We start from the raw sequence: 27670 nt of genomic DNA, 5'->3' as shown, positions 1-27670 counted from the left end.
CCTTTAGCACTAACACCAACCTCTGTAGACTATTTGGCTTGATGTATTTATTTAATTTTAACCCTGTAGAATATTTGTTACAACTACTGTTTTAAATTTTGACCAATAGTGAGTTGTTGTTATTTATATAGCCTAAATAAGTTAAAATTTGATGAGTTTAAGAAATGTAACATTTAAAAAATTAAATAGCCTACTTTTAAAAACCGTTTGCCGCTGGTGGCGCAATTGGATCACAAAAATGCTTTTGTTCAAAACGGCTTATCAGTCTTTTGAAAACTACAGGCAGCGCATTACCTGACACATACACACGCGCGCAACACCTCAGCTGTTTCCCTACAGGAAGTGACGAAACTGCATAGAATCGCGTCGCTTTATAGAGGTCGGACGCGGCAGATTGCTGAAGAACATTTGCGGCAGCTCAACATCAAAACCAAAGGCTCTCTGATGATCTCCATGTGTCACACTGGAAAGTTACTTTTATCCTTTGGGATTGTTTTATAAAATTGACAGACCTCGGACCAAAAAGAATTTTCCCGAAGTCTGAAGCCTTGTGGGAATAATATTACAGCTGAAGAGGAGAGAAACGATACCTTTCATCGGCAGGATTCACAGTTGAAGAAGGACACTTGTCTCAGTTAATAAGGTTTGTAGGTTTAAATCTGACATAGGCTATTTGAGAGAGATATAAAAACATTCGCGGGTTGCGTTTTAAAATCTTGTGAGCTGCCTGCATAGACATAATTTTCTGTATGAGCACCCAGTGTTCTGTAATGCTTAAATGTGCAGTTTAAAGGATTTGTGACAGTCGGTGTCAGGGTGATTTTGGACGCTGGTGCGCCTTTGTATTAAACACAACAGTAGACTACAGAATTAAGTAGCCAGCCTATTATAAAAAGCCAGAAGAATGCGAAATTTTGACCTGATGTAATTTAAACTGACATTTAATTTCTTATAAAGAGATGTTATTGTACATGATGCTTAATAGCTGTGAGACTTTCCAGTAGCAAGTGTTTACATTGTTTCCCCTCTTCAAACGTCGCTAGTTTTTACTACCTCAAATTACATAACGACATTGAATTGATCAGGGAAGTATGTAAACATGCTTTTGATGTTATCTGACACAGGCATGTCAAAGCGTAGTTAAACGACTCACCAGTGTAACTTGAACTTTCTAGAACTTTTCGTGTCACTCCCGCACTCATTTAACAATTGGGTTGTTGAAGGATTTCCTACCTCAGAAGTAAACTGAATAACTTGAGTTGAGTATAGCATTAATGGTTAAAAAAATGTTAGACCTTGTGGCAAAACCACAAGGTTCCTACCTATCATACTACGTACCTGTATGATGCTATACAGAAGTTTTTCTTTGCTATGGTAGCATTAAACTATTTATTTAAACTCAGTTGGTTTATAGCATTTTGTGTAAGGCTTCCAGTCAACCACTCACAAATATTTTACCCATATCAATTACTCTGCTATATAGTATTGAATGTTTTATTCTGATTGGCTGAGAAATGTTTCACGGGTGTTGATGATTTTTTTCTGTAAAAGCACACCTAACCTGTCAAATGTCTTAAAATAACCATCAGATCAATGTTTGTGGTATAAGGGAAACAATTAACTCCACTCCTTTGAATTATGTAAGGAATAGTTGACAACGTCAGTTGAATTATTCAAAAATAATGCACACCTGCACTGTAACGGCACGACGCACTAACACCTGTGTGCATTTATACCACTGTTGCCACAAACATTGGCCTGTTGCCTATTTTAGGGTGTTTTCACATATAGTTCATTTTAAAAGAACCAAACCCAGTTAACTTAAAGTGAACCAGAAAAGGAACTAGGCAAATGTGACCTCAGTCCTTTGTTTCACAATATAATGGACTCAAAAGAGGACCCAGTTCTTTTTTTGGTCCTCTTCAGAACTCAAGTGATCCCAGACCCTTTCTTGTTCACATCACAACTTCATAAGAACTCAGACCCCAGCTTTCTGTGCAGCAGTTGAAACGTGGTCCGAGTTTGGTTCGCTTTCAGGTCCTTTTAGGGGGGTCTGATATCACTTGGTTTGTTCACATATACACCCTGAACTGCTCTGAGAGCGTTTGGAGGGCTCAAACAAACAAGGTGTGTAAACACCCGACATTTGACAAGTTAGGTGTGCGGTTTAATGAAAAATAATCAACACTCATGGAACATTTCTTAGCCAATCAGAATAATGCATTTAACAGCCACGTGGTATAAGTCTATATTAAGCATACAATACTATGGCTTGTTAAACATGTGAATTATGGTATAAAGAATTTAGTGCATCCTTGAATGGTATGCGCATAAAGACGTCTACAGCACTGTAGACAGTAAATTAACATTGTAGACAATAAAATATTGTCAATCTCTCTTTGATTTGTAAAATCAGATTTTAATAAAATTTCATATTATTATTATTATTATTATTATTATTATTATCATTATTATTATTTAATAATGTTTCTGATTTAACGTCATAATATCATATCATCATATAACCTTACAACAAGTGCAAAATTAGTCTACCGTTTTTGTGTGCGTATATTAGTAGAAAAATCCTGCTATCTTGATTCAAAGTTACTATTATATTATATTATTTTATTTTATTAAATTAGTATGGTTCTAGTTTTCTTTTGTTTAGGATAATGAAACATATAGTCTGTTACATACACTGAAAAAAAGTGAATAAGTAAAAAAAATCATAAAACGAGAAAGTAAGACATTTTGATGAATTTAGGGGTTTTGGTAATGAATGAAATGTTAACAGGTGCCAACTGAGGTCATCTTGGCACACTCGTTGGGTCGGGGGGAGAGGCGGCCCACTTGTAACATTTTGTCTAGGGCACAGCTGTCAACTAAACCATTCACTATAAAACACCAAACAAATTTTAGTTCTGTAATCTGAAAAATATATGGGTCTGTCTGGACTTGATTTAATCAAAATTCAGCATTGTATTAAAAGAAGTGGGTTTTTGTACCAGAATGGGGGAGCTTGTGAAATGAAAATAGGATTTATGGTGTCAGACTGTGAAAGAATGTTGTCTTTGTTTTATCCTTTACTAAAGGTCAATTTAAAGTTCATGTTCTCCAGTATTATCAAATGTTACTTTGACTTCTAAAGATGTATAGATGAGGAGCTCCGATGCCACCTCGGCTTCAAAACCACTTAATTGTGCCCTCAGACCATTCGGAAATACTGGTTTGTTGGCAGAATCCGTTAGAAGTCTAATAAAAATGCAAATTTACAAAAAAACATGTCGGATGTTCTTACAGATTTTGCTCCAAGTTCTTCGTAGTGTCACAGCTTTATGTCCTCAATGGTGTATCTTTTGAAGGAACCAGGTTACCCATGTAAAGTAAAACTTGTCTCTGTATTATTTGGTTGCTGGGAAACTATAAGAAGGAGGTATGTCTTTGTTTAGTGGCCATTATGAAGGACTCTATATTTGTTTATAGAATAAAATACTTAATTGATTTACAGTCAGAAACTTTAATAATGGATGATCTCAGACCAGTTGTCCATAAACACAATGAAATGCTGAAAGTGTATCAAATCTGTGACACATCTGCCAAGCAATGATGTCCACTGTCCTAGATAGCAATGCTATCTGATATTGGCATTGAAATAGCTATGCCTTTCATATTCTGTCTTTCTATGAGAAATAAAGAAATGAAGATGTAAAAGATTAAGAAAGGGCCTCATTGATGGATTAACTATAAGGTTGGAAACATATAGCCAATATATTCAGCTACGGTGTGCAAACTCCTGATCTGAACTTAATTGAACCATTATCTGTAAACAAGCACATACACTGTAATATACATACAATCATGGCTTGGTTAATTTTGACCCATAATGAGTAAATATTGGACAGAACACACCGCTGGGTTAAAATTGACCCAATACTGGGTTGTTTAACTGAACTGCTGGTTTATTAAACCTCACGGTTGCATAACAACAACCCAACATTGGGTCATTTTTAACCCAGCAGTGTGTTTTTTTTTCAGCGGTTCACCCATTATGGGTCAAAAATAACCCAGCCATTTTTAGAGTGTGTGTGTTTGTATTGTATAATACTTTGCCCTTTCAACACAGTCATCACAAAAGAGTAAAGAAATTCTAAACAAATGGGAACACATTCATTAGGTTGTCCTCCAAACCATTGTTGTTTGTTGTTTTGTTCCCCTGGATTACCTCTGTTCTCCACTCTGATCATCATCAGCTTGTGTGGTGAAATCAAAACCAGTCTAGCACAAGCAACAAAACATCTTTTCAAAAACTTAATAAACTGTGGTAGGGCTGCATATCAATTAATTAAGACTAATCGTTTGCAGAATAAAAGTTTTTGTTTACATCATATGTGTTTGTGTAGTGTGTATAATAATTATGTATATTATAAATATGATGAATCATTGTGCTGCCCTAAACTTTAGTCAGATTGGGTCGAGGTTTGCTCTGAGTTGACTACCACGTCTTGATGTCTCTGTTAGAAGCCATAAAAACAAGTTCCAGAGATTTCAGCAGCCATTTCACATCTGTTCACATGTGTGTGCTTTGCCCTGACTGCTATTTCATGACAAGAAGGAAAATACTGTACAACAGAGATATCAGAGGATAGCAGATAATAGGAATGTTACATATATGTGTAATTCTGAGATTATTTAAGGTAATAAAGTTTGCTTGAGTATGAGTCAGGAATGTAGGCTGTTTGGCAGGAAGGTGTGGTTAAAAAAATTATGCTTGATCGAGATTGCAAGTATTTAAAAAGTATTAAGATAATGAGTTATTAACAAGCAATTTTGAAGCTGAGACTTCTGCCTTTATTTAACTAAAAGTATTGTACCAGTTTTCAGGAGAATATACAGATTTCCATCAAATAGTTGTTTAAACATTTATGATAATCTATTGTATGGTACACCAGTTAGATATTTCTTACTAAGCCGTACTAAACTATTGTGTAACTTCATTATAATTTACTCACCCCCACGTCATCCAAGATATATTCTTATAGAGCCTTTTGAGGCTGCATTGAAAATGGACATTCAACCATTATACCCCATTAAAGTGCATTATCTGGGATGTTTTCCTCAAAAACCTTAATTTTCTATCGACCGAGGAAAGTAAGACATGAACATCTTGGATAATGTGGGAGAGTAAATAATCATGAAATTTTAGTTTTAAAGGGAACTATTCATTTTAGATCTTCTGATTCACGGTTTTTAATTTATTTTGGTGTGTAAGTGTGTATTAGTACATGTTAACGAAATGCAAAACGTACATACACCAAAGTAAACAATGACACGAGTTATCATCTTCAAAGTAAATTTCTTTTCTTGGACTTCAACAAACACATGGATTGTAGGCAACAGTTTACTTCCTGGGCATGTTGACAAAGAGAAGACTAATATTATCTTAATTCCTCTCGCTTGAACTCCCATTAACTTCTGTCAACATTGCATTTTGACCGAATCTTTCAAAACTGGTAAGGAGCGTCACGTTTCCGGCTGATGTCAGAGGTTTTCAGGCAAATCACATAATACAGATTAGATGGCCTATCAGGGACACCGTACTTTTCAGATCGATGAGTTTTGTACAAAATCAATGCGTTTCAGGAAAGCAGTATATCTGGAGCTACAAAAATATGAGTGATTCTTGGGAATTTGGATAAAACAGGTTTAAAAAAAAAAAGTTAGTTAAATTACAAAATCTGAAGGTATATCATTGTAGACCAAGGTCTTGGCTGTTCAGCAATTTACTGGTGCAACCTCCCCCGTTCGTATCTTTTTCATAAAATAGGCGTTTTTCCAGTTATTACTCATACCACGTTTACTTTAAGCCTAAATAGAAAAAGTAATGATTTTTTATTTAATAAACATTTTATTGTATTAATAGAGACTATTATTTTAATAAATCAACAGCACTGAAGAAACATATTGTAAGCATATTCATTTAAAACAAATAAAACTCCGTCTGACGGTGGTGACACTAATCTGACGGTGTATCCCATTCAAGTCAATGGCTTCTTGCTTAAACTTTATGTAAATATTTGGTCCAAATAATAACAATCCTGAGCACTGTGATGAACAAATATCAAATCATAACTTCCTAAAATACATAAAACCTGATAGAAAAGACAGAAAACCTGACGGTGGTGACATCTGACGGTGGTGACAAAAACCTAATATAGATAAAAAAATAGATGAGTTGTTCACATTAGCCATCTTGTTTCCCCTCTGTTGCTAGCTACTTCAGACGTCTTCTTAAAAATGATACATTTATTTCATAATCTAATCTAATATTTTTTTTTACAAAGATGACGGTGTTGAAATGTTATGGTTGTCACAGTAGCAGTGTCCAAAAATATGAACAAGTTTAAGAGAAAATAGCAAACATACAGGAGCTTGAGTGATCTTGAAGCATGCAGTAGAGCTGAAGGTTTGAAAATGGGGTCCTCAGGAATGCAGTTTAACCTGTGGTTGTCGAATTTTATTGCTTTTTATAAATATCTGACGGTGGTGACGAATATGTGGGATACATTTTGAGCAATCACAAAATAATATTAAATATTGTTCAAAACTCACTGTTTGTAGTTTTTAATACATATTTCAATGTACTCTTTCATGTGGTAAATATATTATTCAATTATTACTTTTGTTTTTTTTAATCAAGTTGAAATGATTATCTCTTAACCAAGGACATCTGATTGTGTAGGCAATGGGCCAGCATATAATCATTAAATTAATAAAAAATAAAAATAAACCTATAAAAGAACCTTACATATGTGCAAAGGACCCCCTGATTATAACATTGATTCTTTTTCTTCATGAAAATGTTATTAATTTCCAACAGAATTAGCACTTTTCTTAGTGGGACATGTTTTTGCCAAAGTTTCAAGAATCAGTGATATACAGTATCACTTTGATAAGCGAACACATTGTATTATACCAAATACACAAAATAATGTTTTTAGTAATGAAATAGGTGCACTTTAAGATTACGTTTTAAACTCAAATGTTGGCATTAAATTGCATTTTTTTCTATGGTTACTAACCTCAATTTAAACGTTATGGCTTTTTCTGTGAGAAATAAACTGTGAGAAAAGTGTTAACTCCGTAACCTTGGTAAATTTGTTTTTGTCTAGCACTTTTGTCAGGCACTTTTGCAGTCACCCTTTAAGTGATGGGTAATAGAGTGCCACAGGAATGATGTTTTTTGTAGGCCAACCTCGGCAGTTAGTGATACACTGGTTCCCTCACTAAAAAGCCCATTCATTTTCCCCATAGACTTTTGGATTAGCACATAAAATAATCTCTGTGTTTCACAAAAATGTATGACACTTAAGGATTTTGTCCAACAAGATAATCTTCACAGGTGAACACAACTTTAAAGTGTCTAACTGATTAACCAACCCTCTAACTTCCCAGGTTGGCATACAAAAATATGTCATCCCTGTGGCACTCTATAACAAGTGTGTTTCTATGTCACATTATTCTCAGAGGACTTAAACCAATAGTTCACCAAAATATAAAGTCTCTCATTACTCACCCTCTTGTGATGAACTTGCCTCCAAATTTGAACTTACCACGCCATTCTGCATGTTGCTATAGAAACATGGGTATCAATAAATAAGCTAAGAATATTTATTCTTATTATAAATATTCTAAATATTGACCCCTATGTAAGAAGATAACATGGCAGCATTTTAAATATTTGTACAACTAAAGAAATGAAGCAATACACATCTCACACTCACCCATACATCTGGCATAAACAGTTTGTTTCAACTAAAGATTTTATCTTGAGCTTAAAAGACTGAAATTGGAAACTTTGAAAAATAAATTTGTTGAATCAAAAGAGCAAACGAATGAAATGAAATGAAATGTTGTATTAGTTGGCTAGTGCAGAGGAATAATCAGTTTTGTGCCATGATCACCTCTGAGCTTATCCTGAAGGACACTGCAGATATAAATAACACACAGATGAGATCTAGCTGGACAGCTACTGCAACTGCTCATTTGGTCTCTGATTGTTTATATGCAGTCAACAATTTGTTCTTTACAATCTGAAATAAGAGAAACTTATACAATCTTTTTTTTATACAATGGAAAGAAGGATTCTTTCTTATTATTACCATGTTTAGGTTAAGGATGGTTCAAGTATGCAGATTAAGAGATAATATATATACAGTGGGCAAATTTATAGTAAGCACTTGTATGTGTAAGATAAAATCCTATACTCTTTCATGACGGGTTGGTATTTTGAGGTTGTTGCTTACAGTTACCACCTACACAGACAACAAAACACACCCTCTATCAGTGACCCTCCCCAGATTTAGATTTCAATGTTTTTTTACTCTTCTTTCCAGGGCCACTCGGTGGTTTCTTTCGTCCTCACCCTTGGAGTGGAAAGCCAAGGCCCGCGCCATGGAGGATTATTACCAAATCCTGGGTGTTCCGAGAAATGCATCCCATGACGAAATAAAGAAATCGTAAGTACCTCGTGTTCTGTCATGCGCAGCTATTTTTATACACGGGCATTAATGATAACTGACATTGCAACACCGTTTTTACTGACCACTCGAACCCACTGCTCTTTGCTGCAGGACTTTGCCTTAATGCGTTTTATCACATTACCTCTCCAGTTATATTCCAGTGAAAGTCAAGTTGTCTCCCTGTGAGGGTTTTTGTGTGCAAATGGACAGACAGAAAACATATAGCTTTTTGTGGTGTCCAACACATTGTATCCTTAAGCCCCAAGGCTTATTCCTCCACTGCCTTTTACATGAAAAATGCTTTCCAGATTGTTTTTTAGGAGCAAAATTGTATTGAATCCTGATTCTGTAGGTCATTGAATTTGCTGATGGGTGAAAGAGGGGTTTCTAAAGAACATGGCTATGAAGGGGCGAACTCTATTAAAAGATGTGCAAAGGACAAATCCCCCTGTGTATGGAGTGTTTGGTTTAGGCCATTGACCCTGATGTGTGCTGCTGCTGGGTCTGTATCGCTGATTCAGGCCTATAGCGTACAGAGATGCTGACCTTCTGTCACACCTACTGAAGTCGTATTGTGTGGCTTGACCTGTATTGTATGTGGTTGTTAAAAGGTGTGTGATTTTGTAGTGATGTGTTAGCATCATAAATAGTGATGTTTAAAACCCATAACAGACTGCGCCAATTTCTTTCAGCAGTTTTTATCATAATTTCATATTTGCACATAATTTGATGACACAATATCTTACATAATGTAGCATTACAATTTGCATCTTTTGCAGATGGCGTCTTATTCTTGGTAAAAAAAATCTTTATTTTAATAAAGATAAATATGTGTCTCTACAGGTACAGAAAGCTAGCATTAAAGTGGCATCCAGACAAAAACCCAGACAATAAAGAAGAGGCGGAAAAAAGGTTCAAAGTGATCTCAGAAGCATATGAAGTCCTCTCAGATGGTATTGGCTCTTTATATTGTATAACTTCATTAGATATGATGCACTGTTTGTTTCTGTTTGACAGTGTTATTTACTTGCTTATTGTCTTTCTTTACAAGTTGACTTTTTTATTGTTATCAAATGGTTGTGAAACAGAAACCAATGTGACATGCCATCAGTGCAGGTGAAGACATTTAAAGGTTCTCACATTTACTGTCAGTCTCTGCTATGAGCTGTGATGAAGGAATCATGACTTAAACCAACAGTAGAGACTTCATTGGAAATCATGGGTGTTTAAAAGTATGACACATCCACATTAGTTAAGAATGTGGAGCGAAACCAGTGGGTGACCCTTAGTTATGCACCAATACCGATACTAGTATCGGGTATCGGCCTCGATACCACATTTTCTAAAGTACTCGTACTCGTTAAAAGTCCCCCGATACCTGGAATCGATACCACGGTCTCAGAAATGTCTATGTTTGAGCGGCGTGTAAGGGGTTAATGCCTCTTGTGTTGTCCAAAGAGGCAGAGTTTACAACAAACTGGAAAACTAGTCCTTTGTTTTTTTGTTAAATTATATGACTAAAGCTGTTACCTGTAAATTTAAATCATGTTTTTTTATTAAGTACTTGGTATCGGTATTGGCAAGTACTGAAATGCAAGTACTCGTATTCCAAAAAAGTGGTATCGGTGCATCCCTAGTGACCCTCTCCGAGCAAACATTTCTGTGTTTTAGCGTATATTTATTTTCTTTTATTTAGTATTATGTTATACTATGTAATATGTATGTTATTAAAATGGTTAATTCCAGTCCTTGATTCTGATTGGTTAGAAGCTGTGTTTTATTTACAATAAAACCTAAAAACACGTTTCAACCGTGATTTATTTACAATACAGAATAGCTTCTCATACCTTATTGCTTGCATATATATTTAATATTCTAGCTAAATGCAGATCCTTTAGAGGACTAAAGCAGTATTACAGCATCAATGACACACAGTAAATATAAATATATTTTGTGTGCTTGTTTATGCTTGCTTGTTGCATAGATGGTGGATGTTGCATTATTCATAGGCAGAATCGAGACAAAAGTCACAAGCTGAACAGCATTTTGACTAGCGAGTGTGTATTTTGATATTTGTTTATATAGCCTACTTGAAATATGATTTTTGGATCATGTTTTAGGTATGGTAACATTTGCTAAGTATCAGAGTTTGTGCGATTCCATTTATGGTCACTAAAGAAGGTTGGCTTGCTTTCACATTTGTTACTTTAAAACTGAACTGTTGCCTTTGTTTTAGGTTTCACAGTAAGTTTGCCACACCCACCTTTAGAGAAAAACATTCTGTAATGGGTCAGTGAAAATAAACACGCGTGAATTAGTGGAATGTTTTGGTAACACCTTATCATAAGTTATGTTTTAGTCAGAATACAATAGGTAAAGATGTAGTTAGAGCTGTGTGTAATTAATGTGAATCATATTAATCTGTGCCTGTTTATTCAGTGTAAATCTTAAAACCACATTATTCTCTTTCATACAGAAAACAAACGCAGTCAGTATGACAGATATGGAAAACAAGGCCTAAATGGTAGAGGTATGTTCCATATTCTTTTCTTTTTCAAGTCATGCTTGATTGTCCCGTGTTGTGCCTTTTCTAAAATTATTTCTTTGTATGGAAAGGAGGCCGTTATGATGAGGACTTCACAGGTGGATTCACATTCCGTAATCCAGAAGATGTCTTCAGGGAATTCTTTGGAGGCCGAGATCCATTTGCAGATTTCTTCGGTATGTCCATATAAAACCTATTATTGATTTATTAAGGAGAAATATTTATGGGGCAGTTGACATGGTTTACCCTAGTCCCAGACTAAAATGCATGTGTAATATGCCTTAATTTAAAAACACTAGCACTGACACATCTTAACATATATTTATGTAAGCTTTGTTTGTTAAAACTACTTAAATATAATCCAGATATAACTAAGGCCCGGTGCTGAATTAAGCTAAACCCTGTCCGGGAAACTGACTTTGTGTGTAATAAAAAATGACATAGTAGAAATGAACATTGTGAAAGAGGAACGGATTCTTCAGGGATAAAAATAAGAATAAAGTTCCCAAAAGAGAGGAAATGAAGGTCATTTAGTTTCTCATTGAGTTTATGACAGAGCAGTCACATAGTTTGAGTTATATTGGGTAATTAGGCTTTGCAGGAGATTATTGTAGGGTTGATTAGCCAATAATCTCTCACTTTGCATTTTCGAAAGGTTTTTTTATTCAGGAGTGGTTTTGAAGAGACACACTTGTGCCTTTTAGTGTAATGTCTGGCAGATATTTACTAATTTACTTAATTTAGTCCCTTTTCAACAATGGGTCTGGGCTAAGAAATTGCTTGCTGTACTGACCCTGTAAACATATACTTCAACTAAAACGGTCTGGCAATGCCAAACACCTCACAGATTTAAGAAAATACACAGTATTTATAGAAGTGCTTTTTGAAGCAGCCTGTTGAATTGTAAGTCAAAAATCGCCATGCTAACCTGAGACTGAACTTTTCTAGTAGTAACATTTTATTTTTAGTTAAAGTCAAAGTTACATTTGTTATTTAAAAGTAAGTTTAAAGCCAGTGATAATTGTATCTATTAAACTGAAATGTATTGTGTTAGGCTGACCAAAATTAAGTGCACTTTAGTCATTGTTTATACACTGATGTGCCACCCTGTGCCCGCTGGCCCTAACTGTTGAAAGTAAATGGCAGAATGCCATGTGCGCAGAACATACAAGCACTCTAAATATGGAGAGGACGCTCAGAACAGCAAGTGGGTTCAGAGGAGATCATGCATCATCCATTAGGAATGTTCTCAGAAATAGCTTCCCAATAAAAGAGGAGCAAGGAAAAAGGGAATGCTAATAGCTCTAGGGTGCGAGGAGAGATAGAGAGAAAGAAAGAGAGAGAGAGAGAGAGAGAGAGAGAATGTGTGCATGTTTTATTTAAAATGGGGGGGAACCTTGCATGTGTCTGCATGTCTGTGAGTGCTCAGAATGGTTTCTGTGTGAGTCGAAAAGATGCGAGTATACATTGTGTGAATCTTTCTGAAAACTTTCCTTGATGACAAAAAGGTCATTGGTGTTTACTTGTGTTTATGTAGCCATGACAAGACTAGGGTGAGTTAGAATAACCGTGCGTGTTGTGAGAAGATATCAGACATGGTTTGTACTGCCAAATTACTGCTTGAAGGACATGAAAATGCTGAGGGCCTGAAATAGAGTACCATTGATCAAGACATGTTTGAACAGGAATATGCAGAGTTGCACTGGTCCCAATATTATAGGGAAGAATAAAAATAGACCCATATAACCCCAAACAAATAGGATTAACGTTAACAGAAATTTTTATGTAAAATATATTTTTTTCAGAGTTTGGTAAGGTGTATTGTAGATCGAAGCTGGTGACTGTAAGGTTTGTAGGTTTGGTCCCCTCAAGAAGTTTTTAATGATCCATTACCAGTGTGTCCTTGAGCTATGTGCTTATTCCCAGGTTGCCCCTGGGGATTGTTCCTATAATAAATTTAGTCGAGTCACTATGAATAACAAAACATTTGCTATATGAATTACTGATTTGGCAACTAGCATATTCCTGAGCTGTCACGATGGTCACAACACAAGCTCTCAAGTATCTTATCTCTGCCTAGACAAAACGCTTGTGGTTTTGACCTCACAATTATGAAGATTATAGGAAGTCCTTAAACTTAAAGGTCCTGTTCTTTCTGTGTTGTTAAAGCTTTGAAGGTGTTTACAGTGCGCAATATAACGGTATAAAAAAAACGCGGTATTTTTCACACAATTTATTTATCTGTAGCGCTGTTTTCCCTGTCCTAAAACAGGCTGATGTCTTCCTTGTTCTATGAAGTCCCAGAAATACGTAGCGAATTCTGAATGTGTCGTTTGTTTAGTGTGTTGTGATTCGACAGCAGCTTAGCTTAGCAGAGCCGTTGAGTCAAAATTGTCGACTGACGGCGGAGTTTAGTCAAAAACTCATATTGATGTCATTAAATTGGGACGTAGAGGGCTGTAGTCCAAACCGGCCATTCGCTGTAGGCTTTGAAAGGGGAATTCTGTCCTGGCAGTGAACTTTGAGCATTTTGCAGGTGTTATTTATGCTCTAACAGCAACATTACACACTAAAAAATGGGATCAGGAAGAACGTGACCTTTAAAGGGAAAGTTTCCCAGACTGGAATTAGATTAAGCCAGGACTGGGCCTAAGTTATATTAGGATATTTAAGCAGTGTTTACGAACATACTGGTGTGTATCTTGAGACAAAACAAAGGTATATTTTAAGATATGTTTGGAGCTGTCTTAACTGAAAATAGCTTGGACTAAGATGCATTTTAGTCTGGGACTAGGCTTAAGCCCTGTCTGGAAAACAAAATGTTGTATTTAAAAGTGTAAAGAGAGTCTGTTTTTTCCATGAAATGAACTGATTTTAAACCGAATAAAATCAAATTTGTTCACTAGAATAAAATAGAGAATGATCTTTTAATTGCCAAAATCAATTCTTATTTTTTGTATTTTAAAGTAACACTATGTAGTTTCCATGTAAAAATGACTTACAGCTCCCCCATGTGGTTGAAAAGCGCAACAGTGCACTGTAAAAAAATTCCGTAGAAATTGCAGCTGGGTTGCCGGTAATTTACCGTAGATTTAAATTTATGTTTTTTACTGGCAATATTTTGTTCAAAGTTAAATGAACATTAAACATTTACAAGTCTTTGTCTTTACAGAAAAAACTAAAAAAACAGCATCAAGCAAAACATTCTGGGAAACAAAATCTGAGGCAAAAAACAGAAAAAGGTTGATGCTGATTTCTGGTTCCCAGAATGCTTTGCATGAGGCTGTTATTGTATAGTTTTAATCTGTAAAGATAAAGACTTGTTAATATTTAAAATGTATTTAACTTTGAACAAACTCTTGCCAATAAATAACATAAATGTAAATCTACGGTAAATTACCGGCATCCCAGCTGCAATAATATTGTAATTTCTACGGATTTTTTTTACAGTGTGCCTGGTATCAGACACTCTTCTGCAGGTAGGGGGAGGGGCGGGGCTGTGTTTCCTACCCTCCACCGCCACTTTCAGAGTGTGCTTGTAGCAGCTAGGAGACTGCTCAGGATGCAGCAACAGTACAATTTGCCCAGTTAAAAGTTGTTCTATCACTGAAATAATTTTAGAGACATTATGTAAAGACATTATGTAAAGGTAAAAAAACTACATAGTGTTGCTTGAAAAAGACATAGTCTGAAATGTATTTCTTTTATTTGAACTTACAAGTTTTTTTGGTTCTAAACATCAGATCTGGGTTCTTGGCTGATTAATCCAAGCTGTAATTGAATCGGGTGTGCCAGTGGAAACATTTTATATGGAAAATAAAATCACTTTCTCACTTAACTTTTTTAATTTTTGGATTCAGCTGATGACCCCTTCGAAGATTTCTTTGGTAGGCGGCCCAGGGGTGTAAACAGGAGCAGGACAGCAAATTCATTCTTTTCTGGATTTTCCCCATTCGCTTCTTCCTTTCCTGAGTTTGACATGGGTAGGTTAATTTGTGTGTGCTTAAAGCTTTTTTTCATTGGTATACACTTCTGTATTTGTGTATCTATGTGTCATCATCTCTGCAGGTTTCACACCGTTTGGTTCAATAGGTGGAGGCGGTTTTAACTCGTTCTCCACGCATTCACTTGGGGGTGGAGGAGGAGGAGGCGGAATGGGAATGGGAAACTTTCGCTCTGTTTCCACATCTACCAAATTCATCAATGGAAGGAGGATAACAACAAAACGGTACCAAAGAACATTCTTTCATAACTTTCATTGGTTGCTTAATTAATAAATCAAAAATGTCCTAATATAACTAAGTCCTAGCCCTGGCTTAAATACAAACCTTGTTTGGGAAACTGCCCCTAAGACATTTAAGACATTTGCATGTTTTTAAAGGTTCCCACTAAATTTGTAAAATGCTTAAATGTCGTTTGCTTATTTGGTTAAGATTTTAATACTCAGAAAGCTTTTCTATGGAAATAAGCTAATATGCCTGGACTGAAAGTACTTATATTGGATGTGGTTATTGTGAAAAATTGTATTTCAGCATTGTAGAGAATGGTCAAGAAAGAGTGGAGGTAGAAGAAGACGGTCAGCTCAAATCTCTTACAGTCAATGGTAAGGAGCAGCCTCTACGACTGGACAACAAGTGAAATCTCTCACCTCTTCAGCCGAACATTTAAAATGTACTGTATATCCCAAACATTCCTGAATATAACCAGACAGACAGCTGGCTAATAGCTGCACTCCACTAATCAACAAAAGTAGGTCACATGTGACACATCTATGGGCTGTTAGCTGATGCTGGTACCCTCCATACAGTAAAATGCTGAGAAAAACAGGGTAAAAATGTACTCCCTGGGGACCATTTCCTTTTACAAGACCAAAAGTCCTCAAAGTTATTTATATCCATAAGTACTCATTGCTATCAAACTAGAACTTAACAGGCTGCATCTGCTTTTTACTGTTCAATTCAACTTGTGTCTTAATCTCTGCACTCTTAATACTTATGTTAGTTTTTACCATTTGTTCATGATATTGGATTGTTTATAAATTATTAAAAGTTTTTGTGTCTTTTTTGACCTCTCACCTAACTGTTGCATAACCTAAGACTTTCCATTATTAACAATTTATCATTTGTGATTTATACGCTAGATTTATTGTGCTCTTTGTAAGAAAAAAGGAAATATTGAGAAAGTTTCAGGTTCAATAAATTTCACTTTTACGTGTTTGGGATGTTGCACTCAGTTTCTTTTTGTAGATGTTGCTTGGCTAATGCATGTGTCTCACGTATGTTTCAACTCAGCACTCACAAAATTAAAAAGAAAAATGTAAAGCATTGCTTTTTTATCATCCATCACTTTAATGTTAATGCTATGAATGGTCAACACAGGCATGTGCACATAACAATTTGTTTGCTACTTCATAATATATAAATGCACATACTGTAACAACAGGATTGCACATTTGATTAACAGCAAGTGTATGTGTGTGTAATGCTCCAGTAGTCTTTGATGGCATTGAGTGTGTTGGAATCAATCAGCAGATTTTCATTTCACTTTCATTTGTCATCTATATAAATAGCCATAAAGCAAAAATGCATAAGTTAGTCATTGGTTGTAAAACACTTGACCCTAAAAACTTTCTGACCTACATAGATAGTGTACATATGACAAATGCTAGGACCAGTCTAAAGCAAGAGTCATAATAGTGAATTGTTAGTTTTGTGTGTTTGTTTTATAATGCTGGGTGTTCACGCTGTCATTGAGTCATAACATTACTTAACCCCACTCCTATCTACAGTGGGGCGAGTTGGGCACAAACTACAATCTTAAAAAATAAAGCTGCTTAAAGGCTCTTTGCAGCGATGCCATAGAAGAACCATTTTTGGTTCCTCAAATAACTATTTAGTCAAAGGTTCTTTAAATATGGGACACCTAAATTTACAACAATATTGTTGATGTGAATTTTAATCTATCACTACAAAGCCTCTTTTTCTAAGCCTCTTGAATAGACATTTCAACAGTGTTTTATAAACTAAATGTGATGGATTCATTTATTAAGAGAGTGTGCCTCAGACATCATGATAATTTCACACACACACACACACACACACACACACACACACACACACACACACACACACACACACACACACACACACACACAAAAACATAGTATTAAACACTGGTGCAATAAATTCAAAACAATATATCCAAGCCATGTTGCTTGTGGTTCTCCCCCTCAAAAACCCTTTCACATGACCACAAAAGACACAATCAATGTATGCATTAGCACATTTTTATTCATTTATGTGCTACACACCACAACTGTCATTTCTTTTAATTATTCCGCCTCAACATCCCATCTTTGTTCTGGGTCAGGCCAGAGAATCTCATCCACATCACAGCTATATTGGTCCTAGCCAAACAGCGAGGGTAAAATCCTCTTGCATGATCCACCCCTGGCATTCATCTACTGATATGTCTTTCTGTATGGAAGGCAATTTTATGCATTTCTTTATTCCAGCATAGTCCAACAGTATATGCACACTAAAGTTACTGTACAGAGCAGTCTTACTGTAAGTACACCTATATGTTTTCCTCCCTGAAGGCTCTGAAGATGGAGGCAACAGTGAAGCGACTCAAATTAGGCTTTACTCTTTGCTCAGCCTCCCTTCATAGTCATACCATGGACAAGAACATGGTCAGCTTAAGTGGCTCAAATTTTATCTTTAATGTAAATTTCATTAATCAGAACAGTAACTGTAAATACGTCATGGAAATAATTGACACTTATGATTTTTCTTGTTGTTTTAATTGTATGATCATATCAAATATATCTATCCACACCTATTTTTTACATTCTATGATCCATACGTATTAATTAATAATAAAAAAGAATGGTTAAGGATCATGGATGTATGTACGGATATCTATATATTAGAGGTGGATATTGTTTGTACATTTGTCTATATTACATGAACTGAAAAGTATTGAATGATTTGTGTTTAGCCTCTTAAGACCTGGATGTCCACATACGTGGAGATCAATTTTTTGTTGTTTGCATCATAATACTTCATTCTGTGTAACTTGAACCTGCTCTACACAAACGTGAACAACTACTTTATGTTCAAAGAAAATTATTTGATTATTATATTAGTTTCTCCTAACCCCAAAATAGTGAAAAAAGACAAACCAGAACAGACAAACCCTGAAAAAAAGACAAACCAAAGCTCAGGTCGCAGGAGGTTAAATAAAATGTTCTAGAAAGTGTTACAACAAACCCTTTGTCTGTTACAGTGAACCCCACCTACGGGGGTAACATTTTCACTTTCGGTATAATTGTATGAGAACTGTAGGTTCCACAAACAAACTTTAAGATATGGTGTCCCGGACAGGGCTTATTCTAGTTCCAGACTAAAATGCAAGTTTGAGCTGCCTTAATTTAAAATCTTGGATTAATCTTAAAACCTATCCGGGAATCCGCACCTATGCTGTTTATTTGCAGCACAGATGTGTAAAAATAATAATCCATCTAACTTGAACGATTGATCGAGGCCACACCGAAATGCGGTTAGGCTGAGCCCCGCTTTTCCCTACTCTTAAACGTTTTCCTCTACGAAACCTGTATGGTAACGTCAACGTTTTTTCTTTTATTTATGTTATTTATATGTCAACAACGAGATCAAACTTTGACAAATATAGCGTGCAAGTTCACATACAAACTAGCCTACTGAAAAAAGCAATGAACATAACTTATTAAACAGAATCATGTTTTTCTGAAACCATTAAGAGATGGCGTGTTTAAAAGAATTAAGAAAATTAAGTCGTGCCGCGTCTCATGAAATTAACTTCTCTTCAAGTTTGATCGCATTATGATTCAGTGAGAATCCGCTTTATTTTACCAAGAAATGAACTGAATTCCAGTTAAATGAGTTCAAGTAGCAACATGTAGGCTACAATTTGATGACTAAAACGGGCGTTTAATGGTCAGTGACAGTGTATGGAAGAAACGTGTAAAATCCGTACCAATGTCTTTATTTGCGTTACAATGGCGCCCCCTGCAGTCAAAGTGTTTTACGTGCATCTTTTTTTATATCATTTAAAGAATTAATAATGCAATGTCCTTAATAACAACAACACCCATTTGCTAATATTTGCAGTTGGTAAGAAAGGGCATTTAACGTTTGATAAAATTTCCACTTAATATTGTATGCAGGCAAGTCATGGACTTTAAATTATATTCCAGCGCTAGAGGGCGGTGTTTCTTTAGTGATATCAAGTCGAAGTCAAGTCACTGAGGTGCAGTAATTAACAATGGTTCGGTACAGCTTTACATAGAAGCATTTATTGTCATATATTTTAGCAAAGTTTAACAAAGTGTGAAAAATTACAGTCCTTTTTAATGACAATTCTTTTTACATTTTGTGACAGCAAATGTGCAATTTTTGTAAATGATGATGGAAGTGTCATCTTAAGTAGTAAAAAAAAATGGATTTCATTTTTTACAGACACAGGAAGGCCAAATCAGATGCCATTTAATTCTGCTGTTCGTCTTTTTGTCTTAATCAGAAACATTATGTACTGTAAGATGCCTGCTTGGCTAGGTTACATTTAAGCTTTAACTTTTAAAAGAATACTGCAGTGTTAGATGGGTTTGAGGACAGTATGATCAATCAAAAACCACAGTATCCATGCAACTGGTTACTAATAAATTTGGCAGATTTTCCCACACAAGCTCAAGTAATAAAAATCCTGTTCACAAGCCATGAGTTTCATGACTACAGTACCTCCTGAGAATAGATGTAATATCTTAGTCTCCGAATGATCCACAGTTGTGATGAAACCAGAAGGTAAAAGTATCCAAAAGCAGATGAAGGTGGTATAGCTGTCCTCCCCAGCTTTATGAAATATGGTAAAGATAGGAGTGATAAGGGCAAATAAAATGTGTCAAGCTCTGGTTTTTGTTAGTTTGTGCTGTGATGCTATCAAAACAGTGGGAAGTACCTTGCTGCAGCTGCTGGGCTTGTAAGATATGTTATGCTTCCCTGGATGTGTAAATGATGCTTAGAGTTGGACAGGATGGATGAAGAGTGCCTGCATGTTTCTCAGAGAATAGTCTTGTTTCTCAGTGACTGCAATCAAAAACACAAACTAGCAAGGAATTTATATTCTCATATACCATAGGTCTAATGTGATTTCACCAAGTATGACATGTTACTGGATCAACATTTGCTTCAACCAATCAGATTGCAGTATGGGTTTCAGGCAGCTCTGGCAATGGTATACTTCTGGGATATAAAAGGAGAAGTAAAAACAGATAAAACAGCAAACCAAAAGTGATTAGTTCCATGGTTAATGTTAGGCTTAAGTCTAGGTTTAGGCCTTGTACTTATCTACATATGACGTCCCTCTGATTTGAGAAGGTTTGGATAATGGCTAAGGCTTCAGAACATGTGTTGTTGACATACATTTAAATGTTGTTGATCCATGAACACATCTTAATTTTTGAAATCATAGTGACAGAGATTATCTGTCACATACACACCTTCATTTACAACCAAATAATTAAGCACTTCTTATTTGAAAATGTTTGGTTAAATATGCACGCAAACGGTCGTTAAGTCGCGTCTGGGTCCAACCGCTCACAGATGTCAAAAAGAAATAACAAAAAATCACGGCTATAATACACTCGTATCATAATGTAAAAGTACCAAAACACCCAATCCTAATTTTTATTTCCATAACAAAATTCGAGATGACCAGACATGGATTTATTTTTTATGAATTATTAATATATTGCTGTCTATGATTCTGGGAGTCTGAGACTGCAATTTAAATTTTCACTTAAATGTGTGATATGAATAGGAGTGATAAGGAGAAGTAAAAAGAGTGAAAAAAAGTGCTCATAATCGGCTGTTTAAATAATATCCTCTATTGAAATAAGTGGAGGTTGGACCCGGAAAGAGTATTCCTTTCGTCACAACCGGATAGAGAATTGAACAGAGGCCTCTGTTTTTTTTCCGTGATTTGAATAAAAATAAAAACCTTCAGGTTTTATAAGACTCAAAAGATTAATTACCGCTCTTTAATTCTTTCCAGAATATTTATTTATTTATCCACACAAAGTAATTAAATGATAATGGATCAGAGATTTTTGTTCTTGTGTTATCACCCAGGTAACCGCCATATAATACACAGCATAATGCACTGATCTGCAAAAAGCAAGGACTCTTTTAACAATGAAAACACCACCTTGAATCCCCTCCGTATTGAATGCACCAGGCCTGCAGATGACTATTTATATTTGAAAAGCTAGATATGATCTCTGCTGCTGCCTTTCACAAGTAAATATGCTGCTTGTTATTCAAGGCTTGACAAAGAAGAGAAACCTGAACGCTGAGTGTTTTTACTCCGCTATGAACCAGTCACGGGGACACTTATTTTTCTCATACCATTACTTGACTGGATTTAGACACCAGACCATGATTTGCTTGAAAGCATTTCAGAGAAGCATCTGAATGTGTTTGTATGGATGTGAGCCGCTGGTAATGGTCTCCGAATTGATGGGGTTGCTGTGGCGACCTCATGGTAATAAGATGTCCAATCATACTGCAGGGAAATTGAGTCTTGAGCATGCAGGTCGCTTTTGTCTTCTGCCTAGTGTTGCTGATCATTGGGCCTTATACTCGATATCTTCTCTGTGTCTGCTTCTTTAATCGGCTCTCCTTCTTTCAGTTATGTTTACTAATTTCAATGAAGTTATGTTATGTTGCTCTATGAAACATTAGCATATGAGCAAATAGTTTGCTATTATATAACCTTACTTAAGTAGCACCTTTGTGATCTTTTTCATCTAAATTATTGACACTTGTTGATGTTACAAGATTTTAGACGATCCACAGTAAAAACAATAACATCTGCTTGTTACTGTAGTTCATGTTGATTTTATTCTTAAAGCCTAAACCCAAGGAGCTTTAAGGGTCTGCCTAACAAGATTTTTGGTAAAGGGTTTTCAATGAAATGTATTCTATTTTTCATCTTTTTATGGGTGTGTAGGAGGTTTCGGAGCAGACGCATGCCTTTTCCTGAGATGAAAAAGGTCCGGTAGTTTGAGGAGCAGCATCTGTCCCTTTTCTTCTCCTCTCTCCCCTTTAATTACACAACACAATAGCCACGAGATGTGCCCATAATCTGTTCGCATAATCAGCCTCTCTTTTCTCTGTCTGAGCCTCTATTCCGTACGCTAATTCAATATAAATGTAAATTAACACACGAAAAGAATAAAGAAATCTCAATCTATTTACATGACTAATCACAATAAAAGCGTTCCACATGAAATATGAATGAATCCATCACGATTATGGGGGGTTGTGAGTGGGAGCAAGGAGTGCTTTAGGAGCTATTTGAACTTTCTTGTCACACTTGTGTTTATGTTGTGATGTGATGCACAAGTGTTTGTGAATGGCTTGTAAAAATGTGACATCTCCAAATGTTTAAGACTTTGTTAATAGTATCATTGGGAGGAAAGACTGCTTTTCTTTGTGCAGAACTCACAATACTGAGAACAAAATCCTTCTGGCAACTCAACTATAGTCTAACTGGCATTATTTATAAGTTGGATGGAAAAGCTGATAAATGCTGTCAGAATTGCTTTCCCTGATGAAAGATATCTTTGACTCCAACTAGTGCTAGTAAAGACAAGACATTTGTCATAATAGCAGTGGCAACAGTGACTTCTTTTTTTGCGAAGTTCGTCACAACATGTTTGTCATTTCAAAATATGTGTTTTGGCGCGTCAAGTGAACCTATGTGCATCATGTGTCTTGTCAAAATAAGGGTTTATGATAAAAATGACGCTTGCGTTTGCCAGATACTCGCATAATCTCATGCCTTTAACAGAGGTTACTTTTAAGGGAGTGTCTTGCGTGTATTTTGTGAACGTGAGCGTCTCTTTTATCATAAACGGTTTTGAGGCATATTTTGACAAAACACAAGCAACACACATGACACTCTCCGACACCCTCGGAAGAGCAGTCACCAGCCGCCACTGCATAATAGATATGAGTTACCATGCTGCTACTATGACAAATTAATAAGTTGCTGAATTTGATATTTAACTACTTAAATTCTTTAAAGATATATATAGTTGATTTAAGTAGTGAGTAAATATAATTTCCATGATCAAATCAGTTTACTATGTTTTATTTAATGTTATATCTGTAAAGAACTCAAGACTTTTAGACTGACAGGTTTTTTAGACTTTTAAACTCCAGTCCATTATTGTGGTATAATTGATTTTAGATATATGTCCCTGAATGGCACCCTTCAGACGTAATACTGTCTTTCAAATTGTTCTGCGAGGCCAGGTAAGAGGAAATAGATTTTTAAAAGAGATTTGAGACAGCCACACAAATAGAGTTACTTTTGATCTTTTTATAAGAGTCAGAAAACTACTGAAGTGAGTCAATCCAAAAACTTGACACAAAGCTGCTAGGTTGTGTGTTGTGCTGTCAAATCAAAAGGAAAAAGCAAACAATAATACAACAATACGTAATAATACAACTTAAAAATTGCTTTAACAGCAACAAGACAAACTTAAAAATTGTAAAAAACGAAAACCTCGAAAAACCTTCCTTGAATACTAAAAGGTAATGTGACAAGGGAACAAAATCAGATTATGTTTTATTTATTTTTCAAATATAAATTATTTTTGCCAAATAGCATGTGACCTGTGAGAATTTGTCCAAGCATAGAGCAAATTCAATATCCTGAACAGAGAGGTGGCTTGGCATTCAGTAAGATATTAATGTAAACAGTATGGTGCAAACAATAATCTTTAGATTAGAGGCTTTAGATGTTTTGAAAACATGCTTCGCAATTTGTATGCATGCCTAAAGCCGTATTTGCAAGCCATCATCTGATATAATACAAAACAATACAGGGACTCTTTAGATTATACAGCTACAAATGATTACTGTATTTCTTATGTTGAAGCTAAAGTAATATCACATAAAAACACAATTTAATTCATTCTGAGCACGCATTGTTATGGTTTACTCTTTGCAAGTGTGTATCCATCCTTGGCATATGCCGATTATTTTATTCCAGAAAAAATAGCAATTAACTTCATGTTTCTTAGGTGAGCACTGACAGATCCTGTAGGCCCACATGACTGAAACCATTAAAACCTATTTATTCTGTACTGCTTATCTTCCATATCCAGCATGATCTCACGGAAAGTCGTGTTAGTCACGCAAAAGGATATTAATTTATCGAAATTCAGCTTTTTTCGTGCCTTGAGCCTGAATGTCTTTTTTGTGTCGCTCGCACAAATTTCTATGAATAGTTTTTCGTGTCCGTGGCACGACTTTCTTTACGTGTCATTTACATTTTATGTATTGTTTTCTCTTTTTTTCTATTTAAATCATTGTCGCTTGGGGTTGGGGTTAGATTTGGGGTTTGGGTTAGGATGTGCTTTTATGTAATGGTTTCTACATGTTTTTCTTCCGCTTTTAAAACTATTCTCGCCTGGAGTTGGGGTTAGAGTTGGTGATTCTAACCCAACCCCAAGCAACAATGGTGAGAAAATAGTAAAAAACAATGAGAAAACAATACATAAAATAAAAAAAAACTTCACTTTAACGTTATGCTTTAAAGACGTTTGTGCTCAAGGCACAAAAAAGCTGAGTTTCATGCCATGGATACGAATAAATTAATCAAATTTTGCGTGACTATAACACGACTTTCCATGAGATCAGTCTGTCCATATCCCTTGGGTGAGGAAATGTGAAACTTTAAGGAATTAATTCAACTAACATAATTTATAAAGGTTGACTGAATGATTGATTAAAATGGTTCCCCTATGATTATGAGCCAGTGAACCACTTTTAGTGCTATTTAGCACCATTTTTTTTTAGAGTGTACAACTCTGCATTGTACAAACCTATGCTTATTTATCTGAGCTCTGTCTGCTTCTGTTCACAGGTGTTTCTGAAGACAAGGCATTGGAGGAAGGTCACAGGCAAAGTGCCTCACACAACCGTTACCTCAGAAATGTGGCCCAGTACCCGGTGGAGGAGGATGATGAGAGAGGCCTGCAGAATCTGGGATTTGCCAAAGGTTTGTATCACAGCTGGGTGCTGTTCTTGTAAGGTAAAGGCCAGGATCAGAGAAGGAAGAGCAGAGTATTTTAGAGAAATATAGAGAAGTGTATTTTATAAGGTTGTGTTATGAATTTGTGAGTCAGATATTGAGAGCTATGATCCGTGGTGTCTACTTTCTCCTGAAATTTATTTTAACAGCCAACTTTTATGTTGCCAATACAACTTGCTTTTGACATTTACTGCTTGAGGCACTCAACACTAGAAAGTATCTTCACGGAAAGCCTCAACGAAGATGTCTCAATGAAACTTTCTAATTTTTAGTGATTCTGTTTTGTCTTTAAGCCTTTGAGTCACACAGTTAATGTATATTTAAACACCAGAAGTATGTTTTAAAATGTTATTTCTTGGATATGATAGTAATTATTAGTCAAGGTATTTATATATATATTTTAATTTTTATGAAAATTGGTGTGGTTGCAATAAATTACTTTATTTTGTTTTAGGTTTCTTTGACACCAGAAGAAAAAAACATTTCCTAAAGGAGTCAGATAACAAAAAGAAACGTATGCCAAGAATGGCTCCTCGAATTGGGGTTTGGTTCTAAGAGTTTTGACAACATATGGTTTTATAGCCTACTTCATGCTAATTTTCAGTATATGAACATAATGGAGACATACCTGTTACACAATACAGTTTTTTTTACAATGTTCTATTTTGATAATTCTTACAACTACTTATGCACTCTCCACATCCAATATACAAGTTATAAGGGCAGTATATGGCGCACTCTAAATCACAGCCATACAAAATTAACAGAACAATATTCTTCTTTAATGCAGTTTATGCTCTATCTGCCAACGCTGCCAATGTTTATAAATAAAGGGAGAAGAACAGTGTGCAGATATCTTCTGTATCATTTGATATCTCCCTATTGCAAATATTTTTTTGAAAAAACATAAATGCAAAATAATGCAACAATTTTTATTTCATCAACAAATGACTGAAGAGTCTATTTGCATATCCAATAACCTTTTATTTCCCAGATGGAAATAAAAGGAACTACACTTACATTTGTGCTAATTTAAGGACATTCCCCTTTAATGTGATATTGGAAATAACACATTGTATTAGTCACTGGATAATTATCCCAACTGAAATGTATTATGATACTTTAAACCATTAAATTGATCTTCTCATTATTCTGTAAAATACTGTGTTTACTAGTTACTCAAATAGGTTGCATGTATCTGTTTCAGTACTTTAATAATGTAATGAAAAAAATCCTTTACTATGAATATTTAGGTAAGGCACTTTAAAGTTTGTATGTTTGCTATGCGTTTAGAGCATTATGCGTTTTGTACTGAATAATGGCATTCAAGCTAAATATTGACATGATATCTAAGAGGTGCTTGATAAAATCATGGAAGTGACAAATAAGAGCCAGAAGTGCAGAAGAAAGAATGATGAGACAGAAAGACAGAACAGGTGGTTGGGGTAACACAGCGAGAAGCACAAGGGAGATGGAAAGATTTCTGAATTATTTATTCACCAATGTGAAAGAACATATTTCACTGTGTCTTTTGATTCAGTCTTAAGCACTGTATCAATATTTTAGAGAATAATCCAGATGGGCCACACTCTAAAAATGTGGATGCGTTCATTTTTACACATTGTTTATATTATGCTATTTGACACATTATGTGTCATTTTGTGTTTATTTTTTTTAACAAAATACTTAAAAGTACAACACAAGTTGTGTTAAAAGTAACACAAAATGTGTTGTTCCAGTAATAACACAAAGATGTGTCTAGATTGGGACAACACATTTAAAACAGATTACGTTTTTAACATCGTTTTTATAGTGCATGTCCTTTTTGAACTTGTTTAAATTTTACTCCATCTGCATGTTCTTTTCTATATGAAACTAATTAGTTTAGAAAGCTAAAGCAACAGAGAATGCATCTATAGTCATACGTATGAATCAAATGTTTCAACATTGATGTGTTAATGTCTTTGCCTGTGCCTTATAATTATCAGACGTGGACAGTACAGAAAGTATTTTAGTTATATTTTCCTGTGTTTGTCTTGGGATAAAATTGACTTCACTACAATATAAAGCATAAAATCATTGTGTTTATTCTTTTATATTGCATATATGTTTATACTTATGTAAAAGTAGGAAAGTACCAGATGTTTATACTTAAATATTAAATGCAAAACAAAAACTACTATTTATGAAATGTAGTGGAGTAAAAATTATGATGCTTTGGAATGTTTTTTTTTAAAAAACACTGATAAAATACGAATACTTAAGTAGAAAGTAAAAATACTACTGTCCACCTCTGATAATAATGTATTATCTGTTTATACATGTGGAAAGTGGACTTATATTTGTTCACTTTGTCCTTTCCTACAGTTGTGATTTTTAACATCATATTTCTATTACTTGGCAAGTGGGTAAATGTCTGATTGTCTTTGCCATTTGCAAATAAATATTAATATAATTACAATGA

At 35.2% G+C, this 27670-nt stretch overlaps 1 protein-coding gene across 3 annotated transcripts; it reads left to right on the top strand.

Annotated features, from left to right (window-relative positions):
- The first annotated feature begins 328 nt into the window (after positions 1–328).
- dnajb6b (DnaJ heat shock protein family (Hsp40) member B6b) lies at positions 329–27670 on the top strand. 3 transcript variants are annotated; one of them, XM_065289390.2, is made up of 10 exons: positions 343–643; positions 8394–8516; positions 9363–9472; positions 10996–11049; positions 11136–11240; positions 14925–15047; positions 15157–15292; positions 15597–15667; positions 25039–25173; positions 25661–27670. In XM_065289390.2, the coding sequence occupies exons 2-10, from the start codon at positions 8452–8454 to the stop codon at positions 25759–25761; spliced, it is 900 nt and encodes a 299-aa protein (XP_065145462.1). In that variant the 5' UTR covers positions 343–643; positions 8394–8451; the 3' UTR covers positions 25762–27670. The 3 variants fall into 3 exon arrangements, with proteins under 3 accessions (XP_065145463.1, XP_065145462.1, XP_065145461.1); XM_065289389.2 differs by having other exon boundaries at positions 346–643; positions 15133–15292; XM_065289391.2 differs by lacking the exons at positions 25039–25173; positions 25661–27670 and having other exon boundaries at positions 329–643; positions 15133–15292; positions 15597–16280.

Source organism: Paramisgurnus dabryanus, chromosome 2 (assembly GCF_030506205.2).
Source record: "Paramisgurnus dabryanus chromosome 2, PD_genome_1.1, whole genome shotgun sequence".
NCBI lineage: Eukaryota > Metazoa > Chordata > Actinopteri > Cypriniformes > Cobitidae > Paramisgurnus > Paramisgurnus dabryanus.
Note: the sequence above shows the minus strand (reverse complement) of the source record. Positions and strands in the feature narration are given on the sequence as shown.

Bases quoted from the DNA above. Each gene is read 5' to 3' on its own strand.
- dnajb6b (XM_065289389.2), top strand. From the start codon at position 8,452: ATGGAGGATTATTACCAAATCCTGGGTGTTCCGAGAAATGCATCCCAT. The intron at 15,048-15,132 runs GTAGGTTAATTT...TCATCTCTGCAG, and splicing joins CTTTCCTGAGTTTGACATGG to GTTTCACACCGTTTGGTTCA. The intron at 25,174-25,660 runs GTTTGTATCACA...ATTTTGTTTTAG, and splicing joins GAATCTGGGATTTGCCAAAG to GTTTCTTTGACACCAGAAGA.